At 42.6% G+C, this 22,311-nt stretch overlaps 2 protein-coding genes across 3 annotated transcripts in view; one reads left to right on the top strand and one right to left on the bottom strand.

The window, feature by feature from the left end:
* Window positions 1–7,153, bottom strand: part of LOC8044082 (biogenesis of lysosome-related organelles complex 1 subunit 1) — a 93,359-nt gene extending 86,206 nt beyond the window's left edge. The window contains exons 1-5 of one of the 2 annotated variants that reach the window (XM_002416564.4): window positions 6,989–7,153; window positions 6,822–6,894; window positions 6,305–6,437; window positions 3,375–3,459; window positions 3,112–3,289 (exon numbers count right to left, since the gene is read on the bottom strand). In XM_002416564.4, the coding sequence (XP_002416609.1) occupies window positions 3,270–3,289; window positions 3,375–3,459; window positions 6,305–6,437; window positions 6,822–6,894; window positions 6,989–7,049 (372 nt within the window). In that variant the 5' untranslated portion in view covers window positions 7,050–7,153 and the 3' untranslated portion in view covers window positions 3,112–3,269. Of the gene's footprint in view, window positions 1–3,111; window positions 3,290–3,374; window positions 3,460–6,304; window positions 6,438–6,821; window positions 6,895–6,988 lie in introns of those variants that run through there. The other variant, XM_042293485.1, reaches the window with a different exon arrangement.
* Window positions 7,154–7,608: 455 nt separating this feature from the next.
* LOC8044072 (cingulin) lies at window positions 7,609–22,088 on the top strand. Its single transcript, XM_029969666.4, has 18 exons — window positions 7,609–8,002; window positions 8,089–8,166; window positions 8,250–8,309; window positions 8,721–8,854; window positions 10,303–10,480; window positions 11,065–11,151; window positions 12,643–12,702; window positions 14,959–15,035; window positions 15,486–15,552; window positions 15,722–15,805; window positions 15,917–15,969; window positions 18,476–18,542; window positions 18,656–18,684; window positions 19,183–19,252; window positions 19,334–19,411; window positions 19,562–19,624; window positions 20,123–20,217; window positions 22,010–22,088. Exons 1-18 carry the CDS (start codon window positions 7,742–7,744, stop codon window positions 22,071–22,073), a joined length of 1,605 nt encoding a protein of 534 aa, XP_029825526.4. The 5' UTR covers window positions 7,609–7,741; the 3' UTR covers window positions 22,074–22,088.
* Window positions 22,089–22,311: the final 223 nt, after the last annotated feature.

Genomic DNA, 22,311 nt, shown 5'->3' with positions numbered 1-22,311 from the left:
AATTAAGAGACTCCGGTGCATATTTGAATAGATGCGGTAGTCTATGTAGTTCCCGTCTATCGAAAGAGCCAAAGAGCAGTGTCCCTTGTAAGCCCAAGTGCAGGTTTTCATAATATTTGTGTATGGTTGTTTCTTCAGTTTATGATATATTACAGATTAATTAGGCGAAAAGCTTGTGTGTCCCATCGTTTAGCCTCTTCAAAATCCTTGAGCGACAACACGTCGACAACACGAAGACGGCGAAAATACGCCGAAAGTGCTGTCAAAAGTGCGTCGTCAGAGAACGCGCTCTCTTCGGAGGTTCGCCATCATGTTTGCGTGACCACTCAGGCGAATTAGAGGCAATAAATTAAGAAGGATGACAAAGCAAATTAAGAGGAATCAAAGTGAATTAAGTAAATCATGTGCCTGTCTTTAATGCATTGGCGGTTGAGCCTTCGCCCTCAAGTCGTCTTAAGGATAATTTAAGAGACCCTGTAACTTCTATTGATGTTAGCAGATAAGCTAGTATTTGCCGGAAGTTTTCAGACATTATAGATACAGGCCGAGTAGACTACCGAATGTAAAAGAGAAAGGGGGGAGAGTCTTTATTCCGATAAAATGTTGCGCCATGAATCATTTTTAAACTATGTTTTTAATGCTCATAGTAATGACACTATACAGTGACCTCAGCCTTTTCCGAAAAAAGGGCCCTGTGAATTCGTTTTGTGCCCAACCTATTCTTATCACAAAAATGTTAGTAGTATGCTTCAGCATCAAAGAGGAACCTTCAATCATTATCAAAGATAAACGTACTTAACAATGCAGCCACGAGATTTTTCATTCCCAAGTGATGTGCTAACAGATGTTGGCATCTGCTTCAAATGCGTCAGTGGCTGCTACAAAACATCAACATTTTACCTGCTACAAAAGGCCGACTGCCGCTTTCACGCTGCCTAATGTATACCGCAACCCCCCCCCCCTTTTTTTTTCCCCCTTTATGTAGCAAAAATACGTTTTTTCCGTCCAAATTTACCGCTATAGCGGTCCTAATCAGATACCCAAGTTTCAGAAGCAATATCGTTATCTCGTTCAAACGTTCTAAGTGATTTTCCGATTGTTTAGATCGGAAAATGGCGCCCGTTTTCGGTACCTGACGCCATTCAGCTCCATGTGTTCGAGAGCTCCGCCGGGGGCCATTTTCCCGTTGTAAATTTTAGAAAATCGCTTATGATTTTTGAATAAGATAACGGGGAGAGTTCTGAAGCTTTGGCATCTCTGGCTGAGGCAGATTTTGCTATATTTGGGTGGGAAACGAGCGGTCGTCGATGCGTATTTTATTATCATCATTAAAAAATATATATATAAACTAATTTAGATTGTATACAATTTTGGGGGGCAGTGGGAAAAGGGAGGGGGCATTTTGTAGTGCCTATGTTATTTGGTTCTCTGGGTAAGAAACAATGCGGAGCGAAAGTTCGTCTGCTTCTTTTGCAGGGGATGTGGTGACGTCAGAACAACACCGAGCTCTGATTGGCTCTGAATGAAGGATACTGAGTGCATCTCGAAGCAAGCTGCCTTGAGGTCTACCCACTATCCTTCATTCAGAACCAATCAGAGCTCAGCGTTCTGACGTCACCAGAACCTTTTGCAAAAAAAAAAAAAAAAGCAGTCGAACTTTTGCTTTGTATACATTACACAATTTGTTTTTACATTACCCTTTTTTTTACATATAGCTGATCTAAAATGCACCCACATCATATGTCTTAATCAAATGCATAAAGGAGGAAATTAATAAGACTTCGCCAAAAAAGTGTTTTTTTTTTGTCTGTACTACGTTTGTTCAGGTAATCACCGGTACATTACTAACATAAAAAAAAAAAAAAAAATTTGATTATTTCAGAGGCGTCTCGATGGCTGCCTCGATGGCTGCGGCATTAGAGCACTGCATGGGCCCGTACCAGCCCGAAGGCCAGAGTTCGGCCCGGCCCACGGGCCGGGTGATCGGGCTTGAAAGAAAAATATTTCGGGCCGCGCCTGGGCAGTCGTGTACCGCAATTTTTTTAATAACAAAAAGCGGTGTTTATTGATGTTTTAGGTTCAATGAAAACAAACAAGCCAAGTGCAAAGTCACTACGGCGCCGTTCAAAATAAATAAAAAGGCGTCTCGCACTTGTGAAGCCTTCAAGTGGATAAAAGAAAATGTACCGATCTACTCCACCGGCATAGTGGGAGAGTGCGCGCTTTTTCCTTGAACAGTTTTTACGTTAAATCCTGCAAATGTTTTGTCGGGCTCAAGCCAAGCTCAAGCTCATATTTAAAAACAAAAACAACAACAAAAAAAAATTGGTCGGGATCGGGTCGCGCTTGGCCTTGTCTAAACATTCTGTCGGGCCCGGGCCATGTCTCTACCGGGCAGCGTCGGGCAAGGCCTAGAACTTCCGTCCCGTGCAGTGCTCTGTGCTGCACGGCTTAAGCGAGGCGAAATATTTATGTTGTAGTTCTCAAAAGGTTCGTGCAGTTGTTTAATCTTTTAATGGATTTTTTTTTGTACATGCATACAGATACGATTATTAGTAGTAGTAATATTATTGCTACTTTTGTTATCATTACACCATTGCACACAAACCAGATAATAAAAAAATAATAAATTCCTGCGAAGCGAAAGTTCGTCTGCTTCTAGCACAGGGGCTGCGATGATGCCAGAACGCCGAGCTCTTATTGGCTGATTGAAAGAAAATAGGGGGTAGACCTCAAGGCATCTAGTATTTACGTGTACCCCCTATCATATCAATCAAAGCCAATCAGCTAGGCGTCGTTCTGATGTTACCACAACTCCTGCGCAAGAAGCACACGACTTGCTCTCTGTATTGCTCTTGGTTGAAGTTGTAATCAAGGTTCAGTCTTTTGTGCACTATGCATTCCTAAAATTAACAAATTGCAGCAGTTGCTGCATTTATGATCCTTGCCTGCTTGAGAAGAAAATTTCCAGCTTGGCTCACAAGAAAACCATTGTTCAGTTCACTAGAGTCGCCAACAAGTGCCCAATCGGTGACGACATTTTTACTACCCATTTTTATAGCTTCATGTTATGACAGTTGGATGCCGTAAAATTTGGGCACAATTTCTGAAAACTTGACGGGTAGCACTGTAGAAAAGTCAGTCAGGTCGGCTCTGCCTCTTGATCAAGGGGAAGAGGACCTTCATTCCTTGGTGACTCTTTATTTGAAAGCATAAATATGTACATCCTAGATCTTTGTTTGTCCCTTGTCTTTGCATTGGTGACCAGATCATGATCCTTCTTGGCCCACTGAAAATGATGTAGCAGGTCAGGGAAGGAAAGTCGACATAACGTGACTCGGCGCAAAGTCAGTCACTTCGTGCAAATTACGTACCTTTGTAGGCATACTCCAGGGCGCTTGAGACAGTCCGCATGTCTGCCTCTATGCTCTTGGCCCAGTTCTCTATGTCCCCCAGCTCCTGAAAGCAGCACGTGCCGAAACATTGTCAAGCTCCCAACAAAAGCAAACCACCAAATTTTTACGCGAGTCTTACATTAATCTTTTAAGGGACAAGTATTACTAAGATAATAGTTCTTTTTAAATAGAGGCAAGATGGTGACTTTCTATCCTGTAGCCTAAAAAGTAAAGCACACACTGAAGACGGCAGACTACAAATTGTTATAGAAAACTATAAATGGCGACAATGAAAAATGAGAGAACCACAGTAAAGGTTTTAGTGCTTAGTCTGCCTTCCCATTATCTACTATCTCTGGGCTTTCCACAATATGACACAAATTTGGTTGCCTTCTAACTACATTTAAAATTCACACTAAATCCAAATAAAGACCACAGGGTCGCAAAGCCACACTACAGAGAAAATTAAAATTCAACCTACGCCGTCTACAAAATAGTTATTCGAAAACCCCGAGTGAATGTAGTATCAGGAAATGGCAAGGTGTAGATTATTTCGCTAAGCTGTTATCGGGTCTAATCCAGATTTGAGAACTTAAATAAAAAAATAGTGCACATGTAAATGTTGCACAACGGAGTGCCAAGTCACCCAACCTAATGTAACTCGGCGGTCCAAGGAATCTTTCTCTAAGTAACTGTTGATAAGTTTTTACTCTGTCAGATAGTTCCTCTGGGTTGCAAATGACACGCCCACAGAAATTAGCTTAATGAACCCTTTCCAAAATTCAGTTTGACCTTTGATCACTATCATCATCAGAAGAATGGAATATCTGCCATACAAATGGCATCGTTTTGGTTACTGATGGAGGAAGAACTCGAAGATGCTCCTAAGTGGGTGATGCAAAGCTTGTACGATGCGACTCAGAAATTGAATACAAGAACTGCGTAAGCGTTTGCTTCTAACTCGGGTCCAGTCAGCCTGTTTGGTGGCACACAGTTGCCTCTACACATCTGTGTTGTATAAAATTTTATCAAGGCGTCTATGTGAGTTGCTGCTTTGTCCTGACCAATGGACTGTTTCCAAAACCGACGCGCCCCAATGCGGCGAAATACCACGCAGTGCACTCTGGGAACTAGTTGGCCACTCAGTTTCGGTTTCGACTGAGCAGATTCATCTCGTGATTATCACACCGCGACCGAACGCGCTGCTTGCGTTTTCGATTATCTGACTTTTTTCCGAATGTACAATACACTCATTCTCGAGCGATACAAAACGAAGGCCAGGGCACTTTCCTTGGTTCCCGAAACACCGGATATAATGAGTGTGTATGCAAACGTAGTAAGACGTGGCTTAGTCACCTCATCTTTGAGTCCAATTTCAATAATCTCGTCTAGTACCAGTGAACTACAAGTGAAATTCGGTCACCTGGAGCATTACACGTATTTTATTTGCCAAACGTCCGTTTCTTGTTGCTTCATTGGGCGAAAAGCAAGCCGCATCCTCACAGGAGTATCAAAGTTGAGCCTGCAGCGTTGACGCATGAACTTTTAAGGAAACGCAATAAATTCGACCTCACTATTGCACCAAAGTTACTATGATGTCGTCCTCGTGTCATCATATATCCCCCAGTCATATTTTATGCTGATAGAAGATTAAGTTTTCGCAAACGCTGAGCCTCGGCTAGCTACGACGGAGGCCCTAACAAGCGTCCGGCCCCTTCTCCTCGCTAAGCCTTTTTGGACGAGCTTTTTCTGACGCCCAAGATCTGTGCCTGAACGGTGTGTCTGAAATTATCTCGGCATACTCAGGCAGGAAGAAAGAAAACACATAACACATATTATGGCCATTAGCAACCGTCAAATGGACTTTGAATAATTTCGTTTGTTTGGCGCACCGCATAGGGGTTTAATGCCCGTCCGGCGTACTTCTGGCGAATGGTGCGACATTTCTCACACAAGTGCTCGACTTTTGCTTTCTTAAAACGGTTTTTATGCGCGAATGTGCCTATACGATTGCAGGATAACTTTAGGCGCATACGCGATGTTGAATATTAGTAAAATGCAAATGGGTGGGGAAAGCTTCGCTTCGTGCAGTGCTGCGGGTCAGTACAGATAAGAGATAAGAAGTGTGTTATAATTCAATGGCACCTCCGAGTTTTACCACGCGTACACAGGCGTATTAAAAATCGATAATTGCAAAAAGTTATATTTCGTCTATGGACGCACGAAACAAACAAACTTCCTGATCAACACTAATGTAAAGGCGCGAGCTCGATGTATGCATACTTATTGGTGTCTACACCTTGTTGATTCGTACACAAGCAAGATCCCCGAGCTTCGCAGCGTCGACATTCCCAGCACTGGCTCGTCCACATACCTCGAAACGCTAACAGAATGGCTCAAGTACAAAAATACAACAAGCATGTTTTAAGACAAGCTATACGTCTCGGGCTTGTGCTAAAGCTTCGAGGTCTGACCATTTAGGTTAGTTTAGAGACCACCAATGACGCTCTTGGGGCCAGAAAACATGAGATAACGGCCGTTAATAGTCCATGCTCTGTGTGTAATCTCTTATCGACGTGTCGATCGAAACCGAAACCATGGCACTCTCCTCCCTGGCCAACTAGTTCCCAGAGTGCAACGCGCGCCGTGTTGCATGCAGGGCTTTATGGAAGTAGTCTATTGTATCTTTGTCACCATCAAAACTGAAAGAGATTGAGAATGAACTGTACAATGAACACTGCATTCTCGTCTGCTGTTGACTTGTGAAAATTACGGTACTGGTAAAACACTACCAACCACAAGTTCATTACCACCGCCATTAGTATGACAAAAATTAAACTGCGATTTGAGCCACCAGACGGCACTAAATTTCAGTAAAGTTCCTATTGTACTTTCCTATCCAACATTACCTTCAAGGCGTGATTGAAGTTGTCCACAAGGTGGAGCCAGTTGGTGGTTTGCTTCGCAAAGTTGGCGGCATTTGAATGCAGCTGCTTGACCTCTGCATCGAGCTTCTTTTGATTCAGGTAGGCTTGGGCAACCCTGCAAATGTAGAATGTCGGCAGTCACCAAATGTGGCGTACAGTTAACTCAAGGCACCCCCATCGTAATTAAATTTTGTAATCTTGCAAATATGAGCATTTACATGCATTTATTCATATGCTCTCTCTGCCATCTTGCCCACACTCATGTGTCATCAAATCTAAATGTGAAAAAAAAATCGAATTGCATTTATAAAATAATTATTCTGTCAACTTGGTGACGATGCGACTGGCAAATCCCGCTTTTTGCTCTTTCTCAGATGTGATGTCAAATGCTTCGCTCCATTTAATGGGAAGGACGAAAATGACGTCACCCCATCGTATGCATTGAGATGATCTAAGACAGGTTGAAACCTTTTGTTGAGCACCGTACAGGATTACCTACCCAACGTTTAGATGATCGACCATGGCGGTTGTGAGAGCATTGGACGCAGCTATTGCTTCTTTTTTCTTTGCCTCTGTGAAGAAATGGAATAAGAGACAGTAATGTTGAGTGTCGTTTTGCACCGAGTGCGCTACTCGCTTCGCCGTTTTACAGATATAGCAGCGTACCTTGATCTTCCCGGCGCACATGCTGTCGCTGCTGGTGTTCCTTTAACAAACTGGACAACATCGGTGTTCTCTCTCGTGCACAAATTCGCCTTGCAATACAGCCAACGAATACAGCTGATCGACGAGAAATGTTGACAATGTTGACTCCTGTGGTCCCACCCACGGAAACAAGGCGCGTTCGCAGCCTTCGTTGCCCTCACAAGTTACTTAACTTTGCCGACTCTCAACGGGCTAATATGCTGTTGGTGGCTACTTTTAATACCTTTAATCTTTTTTTTTTATTTCGGCATTTTTTTATTTTTTAACTTGTAACTCAACCATCTACAAATACAAATAATGTGGCGTCTTATATATTCTAAAAAGAAAACAAAACATTAAAAACTAGATATATTAAATAACTACACCCCACGAATTGGGTGATGGCTGGCGTCATCTGGCGAGTGTATTTTTAGAGTTAAAGCTAACGGGTGGATAAATAAAGGAGAAAATCGTTTTAATTGGGTGGTTTTCCGCGACACCTAACGATCGTTTTATTTGGATGGATTGTTGCGCTATCTATCCGTAGCAGTTTTAAACAGCCGGACGGATTCGATTCCGCTCCTCATCTTCGTTGCTCTGTTGTTCCGTTGCTCCGCAACCCGCATCTTGTTGCTCCTGTGGCTCTCGGTTTGACGACTTTCACAGCCTGCCGTGTCCTCGTTTATTTCCGCAAAACCAGACCGGTTACAAGATGCTACTACACTGTTCCCGTGAATGTATCTTACTACTTCACGTCATGTTTCCCTGGCTCGAACTAACGTAAAGTCCCAGGACTTCAAAAGCACCGTGGTGGAGTTTCTGTTGACCGTGCGTGCTGAACGTTCCTCATTTCGTCTGATTAGTTCAGCAGGCTTCAAGATGAGCACTGCCGAAGATGATTTGAGCAACTCGACTTTGCGCGAGCAACGGCTTGCGGCACATTCGGCCGAGGACAACATCGTTTCCAAAGTCAACGAGCTTTCGACCGCGCTACTGGTGAGCTTTGAATTTCCGTGAGATCGAACTCATATTATTTAGTTTTTGTTATGTTGTGTGTGCACACGTTTCTTTGATCACTCCAGGACACTAGCTTCAATATCCACAGCTTGAACAGCAAGATTCAAGCATACCACCACGAACAAAACGCTGCCGTTGAAATGGTGAGTTTGCCATTTCGGCTTCCATACGTACCATGGTCTTCTAACTTGATGTTTCGCCCCCTTTTTCTTATTCTGTTTTATAGTTGAAAGAAAACTTGGACGTCTGTCTGAAGCACATCACCACCGGAAAATCTCAAGCGGCAGTGAGTGTGTCTCTCGAAATACTTCTGTATTTTCGACGCTGTTTTCGTTTTGCTAAACACCTCCATTGAAAGTGTAACTTTATTAGCACTAAAGATCGCCATCTTTTGGTTCAAACACCCTGAACTACTGTTCTATCGTAGAACCATTGCAAGTTTCTTCTAACTGTTGCAATTTTTTTTTTGTTCAATTTTAGCAGATTACATGGTTTTGCAAACGTCCTCAGCATGTCGCAAAAACCCACGAATGACCGGCAGGCGTCTATGGGAACGTGTCTTCTGTCTGGGTTTGGACAACTTGAGTTCAGTATAACTCTAGCCAGTTCCAAAAGACACTGTCATTTTCACTCTAGCAAATGACTCCAGTGGTTCCACGCAACTCCGAGAAATAAATGGGGAAAACTTGCTCTGCAGTCCGTCGAGTTCTCCAATCCTCACGAGTCCCCTACGAATCCCTGGCGGATGGTGCGGGACAAAGAGACGTCGATCATAGAGCTCGAGACCAAGAACCAGCACCTCAAAGCCAAGCTCGATGTGGTCCAACAGAGGTGAATGCGTCTTGTTGTCTCCGAGTTTGTCTAGCATGTGTTCGTCTGCTGTATTTTTGTCTGTTGCACGTTCGTCTGCTGGGGACGTAGTCCCACCGAACAAGCGACCAAGGCTGCTTGTCAGCATAACAGTCAGGAACCTGAGCACTCTACATCAGCGCCGCAATTTTCAGAAACATGTTCTTTCATTTTAATGATTATAGTATGTAAAATGTAGATAAAACAGCTAAAGTTTTTGTAATGAAGTTGAGCCTCGACGCACATGTATACGGTTTGAAGCGACCGCTGTCATATTTTTGTCTCAGAATTGTAGGATTGTTTCCCTGAAATAAATTGCATCAAATGGTTTTCTTGGTAAGCGAGAAACGAGAATGAACAAAAGTAGGTATTTGTACCTGGCATATTTTATTTCACAAAAGGGTCATATCACCTTTGCAAAAATTAGAGAATTCAAGTGTAGAACTGATGCTTTGAAATGCTTGTCTTTTCATGTACAGTTGAGGAATGGAATCGGCTACCCAGCAGTATTGTTTCAAACTTTCAAATAACTTTTGTTTCTTTAGTCTTTTTTAAACGAACGTGATTGATGCATATTCTTTCTTGAAGGTGAACATTTCGGCAGACGTCAGCCTGGTTAGGTTAAATGTTATAAATGAATAAAGGGCAAATGCCAACCAATCCCTAAAAAATCGTAGGGTCCCAACGTTTCGGTGCCGGCTTGGCTCCTTCTTCAGGGGGGCTATTTAAAGGAGAAGCAGCTTCTTTCTTTTCTTCTGCGGTGAATGCAGCGCAGTATCTTCGTTTTTTACGGTGGTTAGTTTTCAAACCAGGTGCGGTACCTTTGTTTTCTTCGAAGTTGGTTATTTACAAACGAGGATCAGCATCTTCGTTTTCCTCTATGGTAGGGGCCTGTTTCTTTGGTGTTTTCTCTAAGTGTCGTAGTCCACTGACGTATGCTGAGGGCAAGGTGCCGGAGGATCGATTAATATTTCCTGGTGTGGTCTGTATGCGCCATGACTCAATAAAGAGTCGTTGCCGCCAGTTGGTTTCTACATCCAAGATTCGGGTATTTTCAAAGTCGATGCGGTGGTCATTGTCCTCGCAGTGTTCCGCAACAGCGCTACGCTCTCGATCAAATTTCCGTATGTCATTCTTATGTTGGCGGACTCTTTCCTTGAGGTTTTTTGTTTCGCCGACGTATGAAGCGGAACCTGAGTGTTCCGCTTCATACGTCGGCGTTTTTAAACTGTAGCATAAGAAAAAATAACATTTTTTCTTATGCTACAGTATTCCTTTCCTTGTTTTTTAAGTTTATGAATGCTGGTACATTTCTGTGTAGAATCGTGTGCATTCATATATTTGCATGTTTATCACTTACCTGCAATAATGTCCTCTAAAGACTACAGCATGAACTAAATAAAGTAAATCTCCCTCTCTTCTTACACCAGGCTGAAAGAGAAGAGCGACGAGTTGTCTGAGAGGCTGGCAGAATGCGCTAAGCGCCTTGCGGAACGTGAAAGGGATGCGACGGAGTATGAAGCAAAGTTGCACGTCGCCGAGAAGAAGTTGATGGAGCAGCAGCGTCTGGCGCTGCGAGCCTCCTCTCAACTTCGTGACGTCGAAGAGGTTCGTTTCTTTGTCTTTCGCACGGCAAGTCGGAGTTTAGAAGTATCGTTTCAAGTTGGGGTTGTTCAGATATGTCACTGTTACGGTCGCTGCTGGGGAAATCAAGATGTAGCGGTGATAAGTTTACAGCGGCCAAGCCTTTGCTTTTCAAACGTAGTGCAAGTGGTAATGCATCTGACATGATATATAAATGATATCGAGGTTCTCTTTGGATTCAGGAACTTTATGTGATCAGACACATGGACGGCTGTTTCGTACCTAACACTTTCCCGGCTCATGAACGCCACTCAAAAGCAACACATTCACTTTCTGCCCTCTACGCTTATCAACATTTTTCGTTCTCGTCGAGTGCGGAAGCAACTTTCAAGGCCGTCTCATTAGGGTCGATGAAGTTGTTAATCTGCTCCTTCTTACGACATCACATGTGCAGACTAATTAAACCAATTAAAGAGCTTTTAGTTTTTAAATAATTGCCCCATCGATTCTCTTCATGCAGAAACGCAGATTAGTATGTTTTTCGCCTTCGTCCACACCTCTTTCTGGCGGTCTGTAGACCACCTGGGTCCTTCCCTTTCTTTCCCCAGGATTGTGAGAAGCAGACGACCAGGGCCCGGAGCGAGCTGGAGCGGCTGGAGCAGACCCTCCTCTCGGAGCGGAGCCGCAACAACTCGGTTTGTTAATCTCTCGTTTGCACCTTTACCAGGCAGTCTGAACTGTTGGCTCGAGCATTCAGAAGAGTCGTTTAAATGGTTTGGTTTGTTTCTTTGCTACATAATCACGTAAATCATCAATCAGTAGACGGGCCAGGTTGCTCATGGAAATCCACTCCACCTACCCTTCTCCGAACACCATGAGTCAGTACTGACGCTTCCTCTAGTAGCGCCGTAAGAAACCGAGCACGCCCCCCCTGTCTCAATAAGCGCTTACCTCAGCAAACGTGCAAGACCCTGGGCCTAACTAAAATCACTGGATCCGGGGAAATTAGTGCCAAGTCGCCATTTTGGTTCATGGAATGAACTGTTTCTTCTTTACCTCTCCATTCTTGGTCAGTCTATCCGAATTTGTGGTGTCAGGTTGCTTTATAAAAACATTTCTTTTATACCCAGATTTTGTTATCCAAACACTGGCAAAACAAGCGCACATCCTCGCACCACCACCACATGCGGTGTCGGTGCTTGGTGGCATTAAGAAATAATTTTTCTGTCTCGAAGTACGCAAGGAGAACAATATCGTTTTGAGAGATCCGTGGAGATCTGCATGATTGATAAGCTGATTGCATGCACCGTGCCGAAGGTGCTTGTTTTGCCGAGGAACTCTTTCAGGATGACGACGCTTCATAGCGATATTGGTGCAACTGGTTTGGAACCACCCTTTCAAAGCTTCGATGATCTGAAAGTACCGAAATGATGATTGCCTCGACAACAAAGACAGGTCGGCCAATCGTCTTGCGAGGTTTCGGTCAACTGTGCGCTAGTATCTGTTTGTGTCTGCCCAGCAGGCAGGGAAAGCAGTGGTGCCACTTTTTGGGGATCCGGTGACTTTAGACTTCACCAAGGTGTTCCTTCATGTCAGCTGCCTCTCCGAGAAGCTGCTGTTTGGCAGTGGAGCTTTACGTGCGTGCACCGGTGCGAAGCAGTGAAGCTTGATGCAGGGGCACCAAGTAGGCTTGACAAGAGCAGTGCGGCTTCTTTAAAAAATGGGGATTCCGCAAGGTCTCTGTATTGCTAAGTGTTCCGCAGGGTCAAACAAGGACCTGCCTTACCCTGTGCCCCCTTTTTTTTTTTCTGCTCTTTGACTTGACAAGCACCCATCCCCATTTTTCGCGTGATTATCTCCAGCTTTTGGGTGGGTGCTTGCTCGGTATTTTGTAGTAGACTGGAACTAATGGTTAACTGTGAGTTTTGCAAGAGCTGAATGAGCGCAAATGACATGAGAGCTAAGGAACAACCTTCCATAGCTCTCGTGTCTTGGCCATGACATTGTCTCGTGCTGTGTTGCCGGCGCCGTTTTTAAGGCTGCCAATCTCTCCAACAGCATCATTCATTTTGCGTCTCTTCTCGCACGTTTATTGAAATAGCCCATTTTGAAGTGATTTAGAGACAGGCTTCTTTTCCTGTGTGTTTCGATGGGTTTTTTATTATAATTTTCTTTTTTGTTTTTAGAGTCAGCAGGCCCTTCAGGCTGAGTTGAAGCAGCTGCACTTGGAATCAAGCTCCTGGCAGGTAAGTCCAAATGTCACAACAATCCCTCAATCTCGTTGAAAGAGTTTGATTGAGATAGTCTTTTCTTTTCTCTTGCCTTTTTATACTGCTTGAGCTTGGAGGCAAATGTGTCGCAGGTATCGGTAATTTGAGTTGCTAGGGGGCGTGATTTGAAAAGAAAAAAGGACGTCAAATGCCAGGGAGCTGGAAAATCTCGTTGCCTTACATTTTCAAATTAGAAACTGAAAAACTGACAATAGATTTTGCAAAGACAAAAAATAAATCATAAAGCAGAATATTTACAATACTGCTTCTGACAAAGCCAGTAGTGTCAAAAAAAAAAAATTCAGTTTTTCTATTTTGGTGAAGAAGGAAGAGCAGCGGAGCTGCAGCTTCTGTTCGTGGTGGTGGCTTTCCAGGCGAGCAATCTGCTCTTCTTTCGCAAGAGAATCTGAAGCGCCCGACGCAGTCGAACTTTAGGCGATAGTGGCCTCGCAGCGGTTGCGAAACCACTCGCGCTGCTGCGCACATCGCCGCTCGTTCCGTTCCCGCTCTTCTCCCTCCGAAGAAATGCCGCGCTGTGTGAGCGTCGTCGGCAAGCGGACAACCGGCAAACACAACACTCTGGACAGCTACCGCCATCTATGAGCGACGGCGGCAACCAGAGTTTTGAGTCGACATTTCTTTGCGGGAGACACGATCCTGGGGAAACTAGTCCTTAACAGCTCCGCTGTAAAAACTTCCTGAATACATCAGGATTTTTCCACGGGGTTAGTGATGTGTAAACGTGTTTACTTATAGCAGTGGTTCTCAAATGGGGGTCTGCAGACCCTTTGAAGTTTGCGAAGGTATTCTGGGGGTCCGTGAAGCCCTGCCTCACCAGTTCAACTTGGCAATAAAAGTTGACTTTTTCAGATCAAAAAGCAACGTCCCAATTTTTTGTTGAGTTTTCTCGTGTGTATGTCAATGAGAGAAGTCTATTTCACACTAGCCCTTAGTTACAGTAGGCACGCGATAATTCAGAGTCAGATATTTCACACTTTAGTTAATTCAAACAGATTTGAAAATTTTGGTTGTCCTGCTATGTTTTGAATGTGTTTATAAGCCGCTTAATTCGAATGTCGTTTTAATTCATACTTTTTTGTTTTCACGGCCCCGTTGAGTGTGCTTCTTTCCGAGCACCGGTGCACCGCAGAGAAGCAATACCCGCGGAGCTTGCTTTCGCGAGTGTTGCTTCTCCGCAGTGCACCGGTGCTCGGAACGAAGCGCACTCAACGGGGCTCAAGCGGGCACACATAAGCAGAAAACGGCGTTCACATTATCTGTTTCAAGACCAGCAATGATGACAAAGACGACATCGATGATGAGGACCAGCTCACTGGCATCATGCTTCGTGGCCTTGAAGCACATAATGTGAATGCCGAGCTGGCGAAATATGCTAGTCTTGACGACAATGTGTGTGTTTGTCATGGTGACTCATTAGAGGGCATAGTACAGGAAGTAATGCCAGCACAGTGCAGCAGGGAAAGTGAAGATGACGATGAAGAAAGGGATGATCCACTACTAACTGTCATAGCCACAGAGGCTTTTGAGCACATCGCTCAGCTTCGGAAGTTTTTGTCTGCGATGGAAGAGTCCCGTAAAAAGCTACTTGCGTTGGCTGGTATTGAAAATTGTTTTGTGATCTCATGTGCCGACTAAACAGTCCACAATCGACAACTTTTTTGTCGTTTGAATGAACTAATTGTCACAGTTCTTTCACCAATGTGTTATGCCTGTACTTGCTTATAATTAGGCCCATGTAGAGGAAACTGGCAAAAATCTGCTTTGTATGTGTAGCTATCCATGTAACAAATCATAATGTTGTCTAGTATCATATTTATATGAATTTCTCATAATTCAAACGAAAATTTGTGACTTCCCAGAGTTTGAATTAATGAGAGTCTACTGTATATCCATTTATTAAATCATTATCATAACTAACCTATACCTTTTCCTTGCCCTCATCACTGCCCTATAGTAAAGTAAGCTTCCAGTAAAACGAACATGTTTTTGCATCACGGTACTGTTTACCAAGCTTGACTGCAACCAGGTTTCTAGTAGTCCTTCGAGTGATGTAGAACAAAATATGGTGGAGCACTGCTCAGAAGTCCCACTCGAATCGAAAGTAAAGCCGGGATCACGAACTGTATTTCATGCTTGCAGTGCTCGGGGATTGCATCGAAACTCTAGCATCAAGTGCTCCCCGTATCTCGCTAACGCTGGTTTCATGTGCAGGAGCGCTACGTGAGAGAAAAACAAAAGGCGTCCCAACTCTCCGAGGAGCTGGTTCAGCTCAAGACGGAGCTGCAAAGGTAGGCATGCACGTCCACATTCTTTGCCACGACACCTTGTCCTAGTCGACGTCAAACACTTCTGCCACAGTCTAGACTTGTCAACTTCTACTACAAATAATATGTGTGTTTCTTTTTAAAAAAGAATCCTCGCTATGAAATACCTGTATCGATATGAAGAGGCTACTTTGGCACTGCGTCTCTGTGTTTATATCTTCGTGCTATCGGTCTTTGCTATAGGGAGGTTCGACAGTGCTTCCATAGTTGGAAACGTGGCATTCGAATGTAATATATGTATGTTACACTTGTATAAATGCAAGTTTAAGCGTAACACAGTTGGAATGCATGTTACACTTGAATTAACAAAGGTTAAGTGTAACCCAGTTGGAATCTATGTTACACTTTGCAACCTACCGGGGCTCTCCCGAGTTAAAATAGGGGCTGTGATCTTTTTCATTAACACTTTTTCAGGTATCGCAACCTTGACATTCAGGATGTGGATGGTGGCAGCAGCTTGTCAACAAAGAATGCATTAAAGGTTTGTTCTTTTCTTCTGCCAGCAAACGCTGCCCCTAAAATGAACCATGTTCTGTTTTTCTTGGTTCCAACTGGATTACTTTTTTTCCTGCTTCGTACTAACATCACTTACTTTCATTTCTTTAAATACATCCCGATTTTGTTTTCGTGTTTTCTTTCCGACACCCTAGGAATCTGAGCGGCGTCTAGCACAAGTTAAGTACAAGTACGACTGCCTTCGAAAGGAGATGGCCGAGTTGAAAACGCGGTCACAGGTGAACTTTTCTTATCACTTGTCCATCATATTTTAAAATCCCACCTAAAATTATTGAAAAAAAATCCTAGAAAAAAATGTACACAAATGGTCTGGCATCTTTTTTTGGTAGGCAGAAATACCTCAAGATCTTTCCAGAACAGCTCAGTCTGAGGACTACGAAAGGTATGTGCAAGACCACGGATTTTATTGCAAGTCATGCATGAGCACTCCTGTGAATGCTCTTTGGAATGTTACCTAAGGCTGAGCATTAGCAAGACTGAACATCATCATCATCTTTAAATGTGAACATGGTATCACTTGTATTGGAGGTGTGGCATCAGTATTATTACATACTTAGAGCCCTGCACAGACAGCAGTTTTATCATCCAATCCGCATCCGCAGATTTTGTGTCCACATCAGCAAAATTCAGAACCGCATCCCACCATCAATCCACTCATTTATTTTACATCATAAAAATACACATGAATAAAAACTAAAGACTCATCTGGATGGTATCCTACAAGCCATCTGCTCACCTCTGTACAACAAACTTTCGTGTCGGAATACGGTGAAAGTCATTTTATCACATTCTGTTTTTACATATTTATAGAATAAGCGATCATCCTTCCAGGGATACTTCGCATTGCTAGAAAGATGACTGCAGTTATGAGATTTGTCTTGGGAGCCCATGACACCAACACTGTCCAGAAGATGCATTCAAGAGGGAGGAACACACCTATTTTATAAGCATGAAATTTAACAAATGACAGACTGATAATATTGTGCTATTTTATTTGTGTCAAACAATAAAAAAGTGGGAGAGGAAAGCCGCTCACTTTCCGCAGTAAAGTCCTTGTGCATATGTATGTGGTAACGCGCGAGTACACCTCTGGGAAAATATCACAATATTCAATAATGGCAACATTTATCCGTTTCAGTCTTAAACACGAACCCTCAGCTGCATGCTCGAAACCATACACTGAAAAACTGCTCAGTGCCAACTGTCGAGAAAAAAAAAAAATCCACACATATGCAGCAGCGTTTCACTTGTTGAGGTTGCTGTTAGAAAAAAACGGAATATTGTCAGCATGAACGGATTTAGTTTTAAATGAATACCCGCTAATAAGAAGTGTCTCTCTTTTGATGCACTTGTTGCTGGGTTGGCATGCATGAACTGTGCTGCAAGGATGAGGTGCGGAAACTCGGGCTGGAGCAAGTTTTCTAGGGGCAGCACTTTTGGCGAGATAGAACGTTCTAAAGGGATCTTCGGCGAGAATCAAATTTTTCTTGACGTGAAGAACATTTTTCTTCCCGATTTGCACCTTTTTATCTAAGGGAGTGGTTTGCTCCCGCAATAGATTCAATGATGTACTTAATAGTATCACTCACTTATTTACTCTACAGTGTGTGGTTGCACACTTTTGTGAGGCACCTCGGCGAAAATGTAGATCCAGACTCGCAGATATCCGATCTGCATCTGATCCGCAATCCGCTATATCTGATTAATTTTTATCCACATCCGCCAAATTACTGCGGATATCCACGCTGCGGGTAGTCCGGGGATATGCAGGGCTCTAATTATACTGATTGGATGATACGTCAATAGGACGTCGGCCTAGTGTAATTATTTTTAAATTAAAATAGTGGTACTGTGGAGAGATTTATGTTTCTGTGTCACTTGTTTTCTGAAATTCTATGGCGGTCGTACAATGTATGCAGTTTAAATTTATAGGACGTAAAGGAACACTAGGAGGACACCGATTGCTGTGTCGTGGGTTTAACTGGCAGCTCATGCGACATATTTCGCTGCCGATTCAGGTGCGCTTCAATACAGAGACAGCGTAGGACACTTTTTGTGCCACCTAATTGACAAAGCAACATTAAAAAAATATATATATATTTGCTCTTTTTTTTGTGTGTGTTGCCAACATGAAAGAAGCTCTGTTATTGTTGCAAACGTCAAACTCAAATGCAAAGCTTATTATCTAAAGAATCCAAATAAAATTCCCAAACATTATAATCTGTGCGTGCGGATTCATGTTCCGCAGACGTGGCAAAAGCAGCAAGTGCCTGATAAGGCCTTAGCCACCTCTTGGTATGCAGTTGGCCACATACAGATACAAGACAAAAAGAAAAACAAAGACATAAAACATATTAAGCAGAAATAGCCAAATCAAATCAAATGATAGACAACCAAATAATTAATAGCGTAGAAACACTGAAACATAAGTGTATTGTGAACATTTTCATGGAACAGTCCGATAGTCGAAAACACGGGAGTTATGCACAAGTTTGTACTAGGGTGAATGGACAAAATATGTCGAATACATGTTTCTAAAAAGAGAATTGGAAATCCAGGATACAGTAGACGGCTTTTTGCACAAAGCAGTGTAAAAACAGAAATGCTATGAAGAAAGACAAACAGGTGCTAACAAAAGTTTGAGAGCACCGCAAAGAAGATTTGTTTCTCAATCTCGTTTGAATTGATATTGATACCCCAAAATTTAATTCAAGTTATCCACGATTTAAGATTGTTGTTTTCTGTTTTACAATTTCATTAGCAAAGAAGATTTGTTTCACTATCTTGTTTGAATTGGATATTGATGCATTGAAATTTAATTCAAGTTCTTCACAATTCAAAATTGTTATTGTCTGTTTTACAATGTTGTTAATCTCTGAAAATTGCAGACTAAAGCTCGAGAAGAGAGACATTGAAGAGGTCTGTCTCAGCTTTGACCGCAAATTCCAAAAACAGGTAACCCCTTTTACTCCTAACCTTTTTTTTTTTTTTTTTTTTCATGGTGCATGTTAACATTACGGTTTCAGTGAAATTCAGTCTTGAATGTTTGTTCATGTTCAACTTTCCAGGCTCAACTCCTGAAAAGAATGGAGCAGAGGTAAGTGTCAGGGTACTTACTTACATCGATATGTTGTTTGCACATATGTACGCCATGTATGTGCTATCATGTTTTGGGGGAATCTCACAAACTGCTACCGCTGCTATGCAATAATTTCATCAGCTCTTATTTATTTTCAATTTTACATGTTCAGCATTGACCTATTGTTTAATGTTTTACAATTTTTTGTTTCTTTGCTTTTTCCACAGATGTGATACAAATTTTCTCCAATTTTAAGATTGCCAACATTATTACTTTTATTATGCAGACATCAACATTTTCACTGACACCTTTTTACTTTTGCAAAATTTGTATCTGTCTGATTTTTGTTTGAGTGTTTCGTGTTGTGCCTTGTTGCTTTTTCTTAATTAAGCGTCTTCTGTTTTAGAATGCACCGTTTAATGGGCCATATGGTCGTTCTGATCGTCCAGAAGTAAAGTCGCTACTGTTATTACTATTTACAAAAATGTTTGCCATGCTTCCTTGTCTTTTCAACAGGCTGGAAGAATCTCAGGCTAAAATCGTAGAGTTGACTCAAGCCAAGTCTGAAAAACAAAAGTCCTACCAAGTGAGCCATCTTAACATTTGGCGTTACGAGAGATCATCGAGGCCTCCAATAATCCGTGTTCCGTCTGCTTCTTTCGTTCAGGACTTTGTGAAGTACGTCTCGGATCGAGTGGACCTGTTGGTTGGACTGCTTTCCATGCGATCGTCCGATACCTTCCAAGTAAGGGGTGCTTCTCGGAGCAGATTAGCGTACCAGTAAAAAAAGCGTCTCAGTTTTATCTTTTTTCAAAAGTTCCTTACCAAAAAGCCGTCCAACATAGTTGCTAGGTCCTTGTGACAAACAAATTACACGAAGAATGTCCACTTGCAGGCACTGTTTGCGACGGAGCTCGTCGAAAGGCGGCCAGTGAGCTTTCAAGTTGCCGAAGTGAAGGTGAGAAGAGTAGTCGCAAATTTTTTTGCATCACTTAAGTGACATGAGAGCCACGCATGGTGCGTCACGCACCCTTCACCCCGTTATCTGACATAGCCACAGTTGTCATTCTTTATCACAACACAGAATGTATGTTTACGCACTAGCAAGGCATGGGCACTGAGCATTTTGTTTGCATGGGACCTCACATGCGCTTTTGCATGTGGACGTGATTCTGAGATGTGACTTTTCGTGTTTTAGATCTAGTGTTAAGAGAGTGTCACAGATTGCGTTCGACAAGCCGGGCCATGAAAAGCATCCTCCGTGTTTTCCTTTGGTCAGGTAGTTTGAATGCCAGCAATGTCTAATACAATGAATGATAAAAATAGATTGTATTGAGCGTAGCTTTTTTTGGGGGCGCTAACCTATGGTTATCTGTGGTCAGCCCGAATTCTAGGGCTAGGCTGGGTTTTCTCGTGGTCTCATATCGTTGTGGATTAACGCTGATCTACGTTTCAGAGCAAGTTCCACTGGATGACGCAAGAGGTCCGTTCCCTCTGTCTAGGCGATTTAGAGACGAGGGCTCGCAGCTCGGAAAGCTCATTGGCATCAGTGTAAGTCTCGAATTCCATTATCCCCTTTTTCGATGGTATGCGGGTTAAACTTTCGTGATTTTCAGTAGTTGTGCGGCGACTGAAATATGCGTGGTCATGTGTGGTGCCCGAAAACTGAGCTGGATTTAGAATTTCTCTGAAAGGTCTTTCCAGGTGCTTTTTCGAAACGTCTTATGCCTCAGTGTGTGAGGCAAAAGACACTGTCACATTTTTTTGTAAGTGACATTGTATTACTGATTTCACAGCAGACAAATGTAGCACACACACTAGTATTTTGGACAAACACACAACATACACATTGTGCTGAACTCGCAACTGTATTTTGTACTTCATCCATGTTTTCTTCTTTGTCTGTTAACCACATTACCTTTCCAGCTCTGCCTGGTTTTACTAATAGAACCAAGCCAATCCATGTGTAGCCAACAGAATCCAAAATGGCCGCTTCTCGGTGGTGTTTCCTGCCGATCGCTCACGACGATTTTGTCAGAAAAATGTAACTTTTGGACGGAATATGTATATCCTATATATCGGTCATTATGCTCCTATATTGTGTACACACAGATTTCCTTTATACTATTACCTTTATCGTCTTACCACCAGTATACCAGTCGTTTCATGAAGTGCCAGCCAAAAGTTTTCAACAAAAACCTTCCATCTCATAGAAGATTGGTTCCGGGTTAGTTATTGTTGGGGTGCATAGCACATAGCACTTGGGATGATTAAGTCTTCAAGCTTTTGCATAATGAACTTTGTAATCGGGGAAAATAAGTGCATGGTTGCAATTAGAAACGTTCTGGGATCAATGAAAACCACTAAATCAGTCAATTTTTAGAGAGATTTGGAGTGTGTGCTTGAGTTTTCTGGGTCGTGAAAATGCATGTCTAACGTCGACTCGCCTGCTCGAGTTTTCTAATTCTTATCGTTCATTATTTTCGCTCTGCCAGCCTTGCGCCCGTTTGCAGCACAAGCGATGCCTCGCGCACCACTGCGCACTCCGAATTTATCTAAAATTTATTGACTTGGAGGTTTTCATTGACAACCAACTAAATATCTAAATAGACTGCCGTTTATTTTTACTAATAAAAAAAAGTTAGCTATACAAAACAAATTAAGGCCTGTATTATCTGAAATGTTATATAGTTCCTGCCTAAAAATAGGCCCCTTGCTGGTGACTGATACTGCATCAATACTTTTCCTGTGTGATGCATAGGTTTTAGTGAATCCAGAATTTGAAAAGAGAAAGGGGGTTTGCATTGTGGTTTATTTTTATTGCTAGGACTACGTTGGTGGTCATGGGGGCTCTAGAAAAGAGGAAATATGGGGTAATTAGACAGCTAATTAAATAGGAAATATTAATCAGCTTTTAGTTCATTTTTATTTCTGGGTCATAATTAGTTAGAGAATGGACACCCGACTTTATAAGCTAGCCGTGACATAGAATTTCGAATTAAAAAATTCGTAGTGGGTGTGGTGTGTCGTGGAACGTTGTCTTTGCACATGGCTTCAAACCAAAACTGAGCCGCTCAAGAGCGCCCGTGACGTCAATTCATCTTCTCCGCATTACAAGTAAATGCAGAGTGGAGGGATCGATGCCATGGGCGCTCTTTTTCCCTACAATATTTCTATTGTCTCGTATAATGTTGTTAGTGTATATGTCTTGTAAGTGTCGTTTATAAGCGTGTAATGTTTGGCATTGGCTTCGATGAAGGGCTAGCACTATTACATTTGCTGGTGGGGATGTTGTTGCAGCATCTTTATTCTCTCTTTCTTTTCCTCTCCCATTGCGATACAGAATCGACCGCGGTTTTCACCAGACACGAGCAGGAACCAGCAACAGGCAGTCCGCCAAGTTTTAGGCAAACATCCCCGATCAAAATAGTTATCTTATTATTTTTGTAGTGCTCACATGTTCATGATTATCGTACGTATACACCTGTGTGAGAAGCACTCACCATGGTTTGCGATTGCATCTTCACCAAAAACGTGCGACTATTTGTGATATTTGTGATATTTCTTTTCTTTCTTTTTGTCTTTAATTGTGCCAGCAACATTCCTACTTTGAGGGGCACTAAAGTGGATTTTGAAATTTTCTTT

This window comes from Ixodes scapularis, unplaced genomic scaffold, assembly GCF_016920785.2.
Source record: "Ixodes scapularis isolate PalLabHiFi unplaced genomic scaffold, ASM1692078v2 PGA_scaffold4__175_contigs__length_147842914, whole genome shotgun sequence".
NCBI lineage: Eukaryota > Metazoa > Arthropoda > Arachnida > Ixodida > Ixodidae > Ixodes > Ixodes scapularis.
This window is presented reverse-complemented; position numbering and strand designations above follow the sequence as displayed.

Coding starts and splice junctions, on each gene's coding strand:
- LOC8044072 (XM_029969666.4), top strand. CDS start 7,742: ATGTATCTTACTACTTCACGTCATGTTTCCCTGGCTCGAACTAACGTA. Junction 18,685..19,182: donor CTGAAAAGAATGGAGCAGAG/GTAAGTGTCAGG, acceptor TCTTTTCAACAG/GCTGGAAGAATCTCAGGCTA. Junction 19,412..19,561: donor GATCGTCCGATACCTTCCAA/GTAAGGGGTGCT, acceptor GTCCACTTGCAG/GCACTGTTTGCGACGGAGCT.